Consider the following 12,306-nt stretch of genomic DNA (forward strand, 5'->3'; position numbering starts at 1 on the left):
TCAGCTGTTCAGTAGGAATCAAAGTGCTCAGCTTGGGTGGACATCAACCTTGTTCAGGTCCTAACTGAAAGTCAGCTTAACAAGTTGGCATTTTAATCAACTGGTACATGCAAAGTAACCATTTGGATACAGAACTGGCTCAAAGGTAGAAGACAGACGATGGTGGTGGAGTGTTGCTTTTCAGACTGGAGCCTGTGACCAGTGGTGTGCCACAAGGATCAATGCTGGATCCTCTGCTTTTCGTCATTTATATAAATGATTTGGATGTGATGTGAACATAGGAGGTATAGTTAGTAAGTTTGCAGATGACACCAAAACTGGAGGTAGTGGACGAAGAAGATTACCTCAGAGTTCAATGGGATCTTGATCAGAGGGTTCAATGGGCTGAGGGGTGGCAGAAGGAGTTTAATTTAGATAAATGCGAGGTGCTGCATTTTGGAAAAACAAATCAGAGCAGAACTTGTACGCTTAATGATAAGGCCCTAGGGAGTGTTGCTGAACAAAGAGACCTTGGAGTGCAAGCTTATAGTTCCTTGGAAGTAGAGTCGCAGGTAGATAGGGTAGAAAAGAAGGTGTTTGGTGTACTTTCCTTTATTGGTCAGAGCATTGAGTGTAGGAGTTGAGAGGTCATGTTGCATTAGATTAGATTACTTACAGTGTGGAAACAGGTCCTTTGGCCCAAGTCCACATCGACCCTCTGAAGAGCAACCCACCCAGACCCATTGCCCCACATTTACCCCTTCACCTAACACTACAGGCAATTTAGCGTGGCCAATTCACCTAACCTGCACATTTTTGGACTGTGGAAGGAAACCGGAGCACCTGGAGGAAACCCACGCAGACAGGGGGAGAATGTGCAAACTCCACACAGACAGTTGCCTGAGGCGGGAATTGAACCCGGGTCTCTGGCGCTGTGAGGCAGCAGTGCTAGCCACTGTGCCACCATATTGGTTAGGCCACTTCTGGAATATTGTGTGCTGTTCTGGTCGTCTTCCTATCAGAAAGGGTTCAGCAAAGACTTACAAGATGTAAGTTTCCACACTGTAAGTAATCTAATCTAATCTAATCTAATCTAATCTAATGTTGCCAGGGCTGGAGAATTTGAGCTATGGGGAGAGGCTGAATAAGCTGGGGCTGTTTTCCCTGGAATGTCGGAGGCTGAGGGGTGACCTTATAGAGGTTTATAAAATCATGAGGGGCATGGATAGAATAAATAGACAGTCTTTTCCCTGCGGTAGGGGAGTCCAGAACTAGAAGGCATAGGTTTAGGGTGAGAGGGGAAAGATATAAAAGAGACCTAAGGGGCAACATTTTCATGCAGAGGGTGGTGCATGTATGGAATGAGCTGCCAGAGGAAGTGGTGGAGGCTGCTCCTATTACAACATTTAAAAGGCATCTTGATGGGTTTATGAATAGGAAGGGTTTGGAGGGATTTGGGCTAAGTGCTGGCAAATGGGACTAGATTAGGTTAGGAAATCTGGTCGGCATGGATGAGCTGGAACGAAGGGTCTGTTTCTATGCTGTCCATCTCTATGGCTCTGTGAATCTACAATTCTGCCGCAGTTCTGTATGTCTATAAGGAGCTAAAAATAGTTCAGTGTAAGAATCTGAAGGTGTTATTCATGAGGAGAGTCACTTAAATAATGATTGCAGTATACTAACTTGTTTGTTATGATTTTCTTTTCATTTTAAAATAAATAACCATTTTTATGAAGACATCTATCAAATGATGAAAGCATGATTAACCATCTATTTGTATTTTTACAGACGATGCATTTTTAACATTATTCACAGCTACATGGCTTTAGTCATTAAAATCCTTGCAGGTATGTGATTGTATGCAATAAAATATTTTTAATGTTTTTTTTCATTTGCTATATTATTCTGGTAGTCCTTACACAATTTGTTGATATTCATTCATAATGCATAACATTGAGGCTAAGGAATCTAAGTGTATGAATATTTATTTTAAATAAATGAGAAATGCCTTTATTACAAGACGTTCTGTATGGGGATATAAAAAATATTTGCATATTCTATTCTTTAGAATGTAATTTCATTAGTTTTGGGATTTCCGTGTAAGAAAGAAATAAAACTCTTCCAAGTAACAGCAATAAAATCAAAGGAACATTAGGAGAAGACTTGGATAAGTACCTGTTATAGTTTACAGAAGCCAATGAAACCACATTCCTGACATTTGTTTTAGAATGTAATTTTTCCTTTCTTTCACAATTTGCAAATGAAAATGTAACATGTTTTAGGCTGAGAAAAATCTGCTTCCTTTAAATCTACTCAGATCTATTACTGTCTCTCTTCCAGTGGCAACTCTGTTTCTAGGGTTCAAATTGATCGAAGGACCAGAAAATTCTTGGATGGTGAAGGTCTTGGGAGGATTTGTTGGATGGCAATGTCTGAATTATTTCCTGTTTCGTATATGCTGCTGTTGCAAAGCAAAAGGTAAGGAACAGTTCAACATTGATTTTTCATATTGATGATTAATAAATCTCATTGTTAGGTAAACAGGTTACATGATGTTAACTGACCATGTCCTTTACATTTCTTGTTTTTTTCAGCTTGGTACATCAAATGCCAGAAAAAGGTATTGTGCTCACTAATCATTTTCTACTTATAAATGTTTTGCATTTTTAAGATTGGAAAAGTCTCAGAAATCTGGTAATGCAGAATAACAATCAGCATGGGAGTGCACTACTATGCTCAGTAAAGTTATTGAGTCATACGGGTTGGCAATGGTTCTTTGGAGATAGTGAGGACTGCAGATGTTGGAGATCAGAGTCAAAAAGTGGGGCACTGGAATAGCACAGCAGGTCAGGCAGCATCTGAGGAGCAGGAGAGTCAAAGTTTCAGTCATAAGCCTTTCATCAGGAATGTTCTTTGGTCTATCATATCTATGGCAACCAACAAACGCCAAACTACATTAATCCCATTTACTTGTATTTGATTACAGACTAAAATTCCTGGCATGTTAGATATTCATTCAGATGCTTCTTAAATGAAGTGAGAGTTCTTGCATCCACCTGCTCAGGCAGCGTATACCATATTTATGCCATCCTCTGGGTGAAAACATTTTTTCTCAGATATCCTCTCAATGACTTACTCCTCATCTGAAACCTATGCTGTCTGGTCTCTGTTACATCTGCCATGGGAAAAGATTGTTATGATCTAACCCATCTGTGTCTCTCATAATATTGTACACCTTAATCAGATTCCCATCTGCTCCAAGGAAAACAAATCCAACCTAGCCAGTGTCTCCTCTTAACTGAAATTTTCCCTCTCAGACAACATTCTGTGAATCTCCTCTGTACCCTCTCTCATGCATTTTTAGGAGTCAGTAAGGCTACCTTGTAAAAAATATTTGATGAATTGTGGGCTTCCCAGGAAGGACAAATGATTGTTCTCCATCCCTAATTATCCTCGAGAAAGTGATAGTGAACTTCCTTCTTGAAATGCTATAATCTATATGCTGGAGGTATATCTACAGTGCTGTTAAGAGGGAGTTACAGGATTTTGAGCAAGCAATAGTGAAGGACATAGTTTCAAGCAAGATGGTGTGTGGCCCAGAGGGGAATTTGCAGGTGGTGGTGTTGCTATGCTGCTGCTGTTCTTTTCAATGTAGATGGGAAAGCTTGTGGGTTTGTGGGCGGCACGGTGGCTTGTGGGCGGCACGGTGGCACAGTGGTTAGCACTGTTGCCTCACAGCGCCAGAGACCCGGGTTCAATTCCCGCCTCAGGCGACTGATTGTGTGGAGTTTGCACGTTCTCCCCGTGTCTGCGTGGGTTTCCTCCAGGTGCTCCGGTTTCCTCCCACAATCCAAAAAACAAAATGTGCAAGTTAGGCAAATTGGCCATGCTAAATTGCCCGTAGTGTTAGATGAAGGGGTAAATGTAGGGGAATGGGTCTGGGTGGGTTACGCATCGGCGGGTCGGTGTGGACTTGTTGGGCCGAAGGGCCTGTTTCCACACTCTAAGTAATCTAATCTAATCTAATCTAATCTAATCTAATCTAATCTAAAGGTGTTAGTGAAGGAGCAATGGTGAGTTGCTGTGGTATATCCTGCATGTAATATGCATTGCTGCCACTATGTCTCTGAGGCTCCAAAAGTTTGTTGTTTCATATAAACCTGTTGGACTATAACTGGGTGTCATATGATTTTTGATGTTGTCCACCCCAGGCTAACACTGGCACCTCCACATCATATGTGTCTGTGGTTAAAGTTGGTGGATATAGTGCCAATCAAGCAGGCTGTTTTGTTTTGGTTAATGTCAAGTTTCCTGTATGACATTGAAATTGAACATATTTTGTCACACTCCTGATTGTGCCTTAGGAGGTGATAGACTGGCTTTGCAAGTTAGAAGATGAATTATTTGTTTCAAAATTCCCTACATCTAACCTGCTCACGTATTTCAGATTTCCAATAACAATCCTGTTTCACTTTGACATTGATGTAATGCTTTTCACCTTGCCAAGATATCTGAAAAAGAATTCACAAGCAATCACTGCCAATTCCAGACAAATGTAACAGGCTTTTTAATTACTTGGATGAATAGCCTGAGAAGAGAAAGTGAGGTCTGCAGATGCTGGAGATCAAAGTTGAAACTTTATTGCTGGAACAGCACAGCAGGTCAGGCAGCATCCAGGGAACAGGAGATTCGACGTTTTGAAGAAGGGCCTGTGCCCGAAACGTCGAATCTCCTGTTCCCTGGATGCTGCCTGACCTGCTGTGCTGTTCCAGCAATAAAGTTTCAACTGAATAGCCTGAGAGCAATGCTGACAAAAGAATGCTGGGCAGAAAGCTGCTAGGTGAGTGAGTAAGATGACTGGTACAATGTCATGTGAAAGGATATTAAATTATTCATTCTGGTAGCAAAAGTAGAAAAGCAGACACCTTTTAAAAGTTGAGAAACTTTTAGATGGTATGTTCAGAGAAATGTGGCTGCACTTAGATGAGGAACACAAAAATTAAGCATGTAGGCAAACAAACAATTCAGAAGGCAAATGGCACATTATCCTTTCTTGCAAGAAGACTGAAGTACAAGATCAAGAAAGTCTTGTTACAATTGAATAGGATATTGGTGAGACCCGGCCCTGAAATATTTTGATCACTTTTGGACTCCATGTATAACAATATTGTTTGTACTGCAAAATTTCAATATCTTGGTTCCTGGGATGAGAAGGTTGTCCTACTTTGCAAGGATGTGGAAGCTGAAACTCTCTGGTGTTTGGAAAAAATAAGGTGTAATCTCATTGAAACATGCAAGCATCTGATGGGATTTGAAAGGGTAGACGTTGAGGTTGTTTCTGTGGCTGGAGAATCGAGAACATAAATCTCAGACACAAACTGAGTAGAAATTTCTTCACTAAAAGAGTTGTGAATCTTTAGAAGAATCTACTCCAGGATCTATGAATGATCTTGAGTATATTTAAAACTGGTATGGATTGTTTGATCTCTGGGGAATCAATGGAAATGTGAAGATTTAGAATAAGATCAGTCAGGCTCAGGAGACCATTGGGTCAATTCTTGCTCCTATTTCTTATTTTTTACCTCTTCCCTCTTATTGAACCATGAGTTGGAATGTATATAATTAAGATAATACAATCAAAAAATGTATTTTAATATTGTGGAACAAAGGGCAAATTAGATCTAATAAGTCAAGATTTTGTTTTACACCAACATCAATGTTGGGAAGTTTACTGGAAGCATTAGAAGATGAAGGTGGACTTTTTAGCCTTCTCAATTCTTTTCTCTTAATTTTTGCTTCACTTCTCAAGAAGTTAACTTTTTTTCTGGAATCTGATCCCATGGGTACCGTCAACCTCAGGTAACTCCAATTCATCATGCGTACCTTTTGTATTTTCTCACCTGAGGGACATTAGGAAACACAAAGATGTATTAGCTCATAGGTTTCCAAGGTGTCACTGAAGGAATTATTACTTGTAAAGTGTTGTCATGGTACTACCCAGGCAAATTCCACTTTTGTTTTCATGACTTAGACAAAGACACTTGAATAATATGTCCACATTTTCTGATGTTAAAAATGTAAGTAGGCATGTCAGTTGTGAGGCAGAAATAGAGATATGGCCATGTTAACCCAGTGGTTACAAGAACAATGAATTCTTGCTGCAGTTGCATAGGGTTTTGGTGGTTCACATGTGCAATGCTTTACACAGTTCTGGGCTCAATGAGTAAGGAAAGCCATATGTGTATTGGAAGCGTTAGAAAGATGTTCACATGATTGGTCCCTGAAATGTAACATTACCTTGTGAAAGGAGGTTGAGTAAACTTGGACGTTTTTAGCATATTAAAAAGGTGATTTGATTAACACATACAATATTCTGAAGGGATTTGACAAGATTGACACTGAGATGTTGTGCGCCTGACTAGGAAATCTAGAATATGGGGTCACAGAGGCAGGAGAAATATATGATAATTTAGACTTGATAAGAAGAAATTTCTTCTCACAGTGTGAATATCTAGAATTATCAGTGTCAAAGGGTTGTGGTCACACTTTCCTTGAGTACCTTCAAGGTTGGTATAGATAGCACTTTGATCTCTGGGAAATCAAATGTAATAGGGCAGGAGCATGAAACTGGAGTTTTGAAAGGAGATCAACCATGATCATATTTGGAGAAGTCTAATGGGTCCATAAGGTCCAATCTGTTTCTAATGGTTTTATGATCAACAATGATCGAAAGCAACACCATAGTAGAGGAAATTGCCTCTTATCTGCATTGAACCATGGCTTAAATCTGTGCAATCAGCTCATATACTTTAATTTGAGAGAACAAAGGATGAATTAATCTAATAGTTCAAAGTTTCTTATACCATCATTAATGGTAGAAAGATTATTGGAACCATTAGCTATGTTTTGTTTGCTTTCCTTTTCAATTATTTTCATTTCCATTGACCCTCATATTAAGAAGCCCTGTTGGCTTCTTACTCTAAAATCATCATCCTATAGGTGCCAATCATCCTCTGGTATTTTACACAAATCATTGCTCTTTTTGTATCCTGAGGCAAACACAGGTTAAAAGTGAGCAGGCAGACAGAGTATAATACACAATTGGATCAGAAAAATGTGAAGTTATTTTTCCGATAAATAGAATACTTAAGCTTTGTTTTCAAATGTTCTACACATTTGGATACCGATGTTCTGGGGGAGTTCGAGTGTACGTGTGCTAGGATTAAGTTAGCATTCATGTGCAGCAAGCAGTTAAGGAAGGAAATGGATACTCCTCTTGAGTACAATCAAAGCTAGAATAGAGAGTTTTGGTTGCTGTAAAATCAATGCATGTTGTCCATTCTTGGCTATTGATAAAACTACACCTGTGCTCAGTTTTAGTCTCAATATCTAAGGAACAGTACCTTTACCTTGGAGATAGTGCAACCAAACTTCATTAAATTGGAATCTTGGATGAGATTCCCTTTGCTGAGAGGCTAAGTAAATTGGGTTTGCATTTATGGAATTTAGACAAATAAGAAGTGAAACATAGAAGTAGATCCTTGAGCTGATTTCTCCTACTTAAGAAATCTGGAACACAGAGGCACGGTGTCATGATCAGAAGTTGATTATTTAGGACTGAGATGAGGAGAAATTTCTTTGCTCTGATTTTTCTGAATCACTTGCATTGCTTTATCCCAGATGTTTGTGCATGTTGTGAAGTTGACTGCATTCAAGATTCAGATGAGCAAATTTTGGTTTCAAGGAATATAGAGAGGGAGCGGGTTTGAATTGAAGCAGAAGAATCTCTGATTGTGTTGAATTGAAGGTCAGGCTCAGGAAGACCTATGATTTACTCCAGCTCCTATATCTTATGTTCTGTACGCTGTAGAAAATTGTCTCTTATCTCTGTTGAAACGTTAATTACCATAAGGACGGGCATTACCATGCAGTTATTTTCAAGTAGTCGAACAAAGGGCAAATTAAATCTAACAGTTCAAGGTTCCTTCTCCAACATCAAGCACATTGGAAGTATTTGGAGAATCATTAGCTAATGAATGTAGAGTTTTTCCTTTGCACTTGTTTTTTATTTGCTTCTTTGCTTCTGCTGCTCCCCTCCTTTTAATATGCTCTCTCCTCATGGAGGATAGTCCAATGGCTTCCAGACATACTCTGGAAGCTTCCTTAATTCATTGTATCATGACTATCTTACAACTCCTAACCTGAAAGACATTGGAAAGAACAAATAACTTGTACTGATGGGATGTTCCTCACCTTCCCCAGATCTTCCAGAGGCATTTCATGGGAAGGGATCCCTTTAGAACAGCAGACTTTATCACTGTGCAGCTAAATACAGTAAACAACTAGTACACAATAAGAACCCACAGCAGCACTGGAATAATGAATAATCATCTGATTTTATGATGTTGGATATAGAATTAATGTTAAAAAGAAGACCTCACCTCATCATCTTCAAATAAGATCATCAGATACATTGAATCTCCTGAGGAATCCTTTCTTTATTACTCATCCACAGGACAATATCATTAACATTGCAACACCTTATTGGTATTGCATCAAAGATTTACTAACTTTCCGAATGAAGCTTTAATTTGGGGCATTCAGCTTGCAATTTTCTGACTCAGATGAGAGTCCTATCACGAAGCCAGCTGATGCAAATCTGATGAATAAAGCATTTTATTCTTTAGGCAGTTATTAATCAGCATCCAGCATATTCAGGTTAGAACAAAGCACAGTTTCCATTATCTGACCCCATCAACGTAATTTGGAGGATCACCTCATATAGCACCTAAACTAGTCTCGAACATACATTGAGCAAGTAGGAAGCAAATGGCACATTTGTCTTTCATGTAAGGGTATTGATGTACGCAAACAGGAAAGTTTTGCCAACTGTATTGGACTTTGAGATCAAATCTGAAGTCTCGCATGCAGCTTTGCAGTCCAAGTTGAAAAGAGGACATTTTGGTCTGGGAGGAGGTACAGGGAAGGATTACTGATTCCTATGATTAAAGTGTTGTTCTTCAAAGAGCTATTGAGTAAATTGGGCTTTTGCTCTTGGAGTTTGGAAGGATGAGATGTGATCTCATTGACCTGTGCAAGGTTCTAAAGGGGCTTGAGAGGCTGGCAAATCTGGAACATGGGAAACAACCAAAAGATATCCAAACGTTTAGATTTGAGGATAAAATAAGTTTCCTTACTCAAAGTATTATGAACCATTGGAATTTGTCACACCAGAGGGTGTGTTTATCCTTTTTAGGATGTTCAAGACTGGCCTTGGGAAGCTTATTGTGACAGAACGGGAACAGGAAGGTTCGTTGAGACAAATTAGTTATACTGCATGGCAAAGCACCTCAAAGGGCTTCAACATCTCATGATCAATAATAATTGAAAGCAACCCCATGGTAAACGAGATTGCCTCTAATCTGTACTGAAACATTGCTTATCTTAAATACGAACATTGCAGCACATTTACTTTTGTGTTGGAGGAGCAAAGAGCAAATTAAATCTAATAGTTCAAGGTTCTTTATTCCAATATCAAGTATGTGGAAGGACTATTAGAGTCATTAGCAAATGACATTTGAGCTTTATCTTCTCGATATTTTCCACGTTGGTTATATTGATCTGTTTTTCAAGTTTCTGGCTCCTTACTGGATGGTAGTCCCATTGATGACAGTCATCCTTTGGTAGCTTGGCTCATTCAAGCGTCTTTATGTTCCTTTCTGCTGAATCAACGAGAAGAGAAAGCCCATCAGTGTTGCCTCTGCTGAATCCTTCAAAATCAATGGAAGGATTATGAAACTAATACCAGTGTCCCCCTTGACACCTGTTTCACAACAATGAAGGGAAAACCCCTGCAACATTAACTTTTTGGATGCGTCACACAGTCTGGATGGCTGAGGAACATCTCCCTCATAATCTGATTTTTTTCAACTCAACTCTTAAATGGCCATTATTCCATTGGAGGACAAAGAAAATGCTTCAAAGACCCTATGAAGGTCTTGTTGAACTATGGTAGCATTAACTTTAATGACTGGATGGAACTTTGCTACCAATTTGGAATGGTGATTTGTCAATAAATCTGGATCATATTTTAATGGTGAGAAGGGGCAATGGCAAAGAGAGAAAAAGGATGAAAATGCTATTCTCCAGATCTGACTGCCATTTGAAAGACATTTATGAAAATCTAGAATATTGGCTTGTTCATGATGCCTCGTCTTAGAATCCTACAACTCTGAGTAGACAAATCAATGGGGCAGCCAGTGGTGAATACTCTGGTAAGACCATAGCCAGCGTACCAGGCTCAGTTTTGATCACCAAAGCTTGGGAAGAATAAGAGGCAGAATAAATTTGGTCTGTATTCATGGAATAGAAATTATCTGATTGAAACACACAAGATCGTAATAAAATTTGACAGTTTAGAAATTTAGGCTGTTGGTACTTTTAGATGGGGAGTCAAGAGATCAGTGCTGCAAGATAAAAAATCAATCATGTGGGACTGAAATGGGATACCTTTCTTTGAGCAGAGGGTTATGTATTGGAATTTGGAATTCCTTAACAGAGGCTTGTGGATACTCAATCGTTGAGTGTATTCATGGTTTCAATAGACAAATTTTGATTACTCAAGGAATTGAGGGATATGAGAAGTGAGAAAGTGGATTGATACAAAAGGTCAACTATGACTGTGTTGAATGACAGAGGAGCACAGAGGGCCATGTGGTAGTTCCTACTTCTACTTAGAAAGTTCATATGATAAATAATAACTGAAAGCAACGACATGGTAAAGGAGATTGTCTCTTATCGTTATTGAAACATTGCTTATCTAAAATATGAACATTGCAGCACATTTACTTTGGTGTTGGAGGTGCAAAGAGCAAATTAAATTTAACAGTTCAAGGTTCCTTATTCCGATATCAAGTACATGGAAGGAGTTATAGTAGATGAAATTTGGAATTTATCTTCTCAATATTTTCCGCTTTGCTTATGTTGATCTGTTATTCAAGTTACTGGCTTTTTATTGGATGGTAGTCCTATTGATGATAGTCATCCTTTGGTAATTTGGCTTATTCAGCCGTCTTTATGTTCCTTTCTGCTTAATCATCTGGAGGAGAAAGTCCATCAGTGTTGCCTATGCTGAATCCTTCAAAATCAATGGAAGCATTATCAAATGAACACCAGTGTCCCTCTTGACACCAGTTTCACAACCATCAAGGGAAAAAGCCCTTCAAAATTAACTTTTTTGGACTAGTCCAGATGGTTGAGGAACATCTCCCTCATAAGATCTGATTTTCTTAATTCAACCCTTAAATGGCCATTATTCCAGTGGAAGACAAAGAAAATCCTTCAAAGACCCTATGAAGGTCTTGTTGAAGTATGGTGGCACTAACTTTAATGACTGGATGGAACTTTGCTATCAATTTGGAATGATAATTTGTCCATGAATCTGGATCATATTTTGATTCACATCATTTTAATGATGAGAAGGGGCAATGACAGAGGGAGAGAGATAAAGGAAGAAAATGTTGCACTCCAGATCCCACTGCCATTTGAAAGACACCCAATGCATCTATGAAAATGCAGAATATTGGCTTGTTCAGTCTCATGATGCCTCATGGAATAAACCTGCATTGTAACAAGGAGGAAGTATGGACTGCAGATGCTGGAGAAATCCGAGTCAAAAAGTATGGCACTGCAAAACCGCAGCAGGTCAGGCAGCATCTGAGGAGCATAAGCCCTTCATCAGGAATTTGGGTTTGACAGCTTAGAAATTTAAACCATTGATTCCTCTAGATGGATAATCAAGAAATCAATACTGCAGGAGGAAAAGTCAATCATGTGGTACTGAAATAGAATGCCTTTCTTTGAGCAAAGGGTTGTATGTGCGAAGTTGGAATTCCTTAACAGTAGTTTGTGAATATTCAATCATTGAGTACATTCGTGGTTTCAATGGACAAATTTTTGATCACTTAAGGACTCAAAGGAAATGAGAAGACAGTGAGAAAGTGGATTGATGCAAACGTTTGTGTTGGATGGCAGAGCAGCACAGAGGGCCATATAGTCCCTACTTCTACTTCCCATGTTCATATGATCAATAATTGAAAGCAACACCATTGTAAAGGATGTTGTGTCTTATCAACATTGTAACATTACTTATCTTAAAAGTAAACATTGCCACATATTTGATGTTGGGGGAGCAAACCTGACGAAGGAGCAGCACTTCGAAAGCTAGAGTTTCCAAATAAACCCATTGGACTATAACCTGCTGTTGTGTGATTTTTAAATTAAAGTTCCTTATTCCAACACCAAGCACATTGGAAGGACTATTGGAGT

At 39.0% G+C, this 12,306-nt stretch overlaps 1 protein-coding gene across 1 annotated transcript in view; it reads left to right on the top strand.

The window, feature by feature from the left end:
* Positions 1–12,306, top strand: part of zgc:163022 (putative ferric-chelate reductase 1) — a 61,000-nt gene that overhangs the window by 38,864 nt on the left and 9,830 nt on the right. The window contains exons 14-16 of the mRNA XM_043698896.1: positions 1,768–1,826; positions 2,320–2,457; positions 2,574–2,599. Coding sequence (XP_043554831.1) covers positions 1,768–1,826; positions 2,320–2,457; positions 2,574–2,599 — 223 coding nt within the window. The remainder of the gene's footprint in view (positions 1–1,767; positions 1,827–2,319; positions 2,458–2,573; positions 2,600–12,306) is intronic.

This window comes from Chiloscyllium plagiosum, chromosome 11 (assembly GCF_004010195.1).
Source record: "Chiloscyllium plagiosum isolate BGI_BamShark_2017 chromosome 11, ASM401019v2, whole genome shotgun sequence".
Lineage (NCBI taxonomy): Eukaryota > Metazoa > Chordata > Chondrichthyes > Orectolobiformes > Hemiscylliidae > Chiloscyllium > Chiloscyllium plagiosum.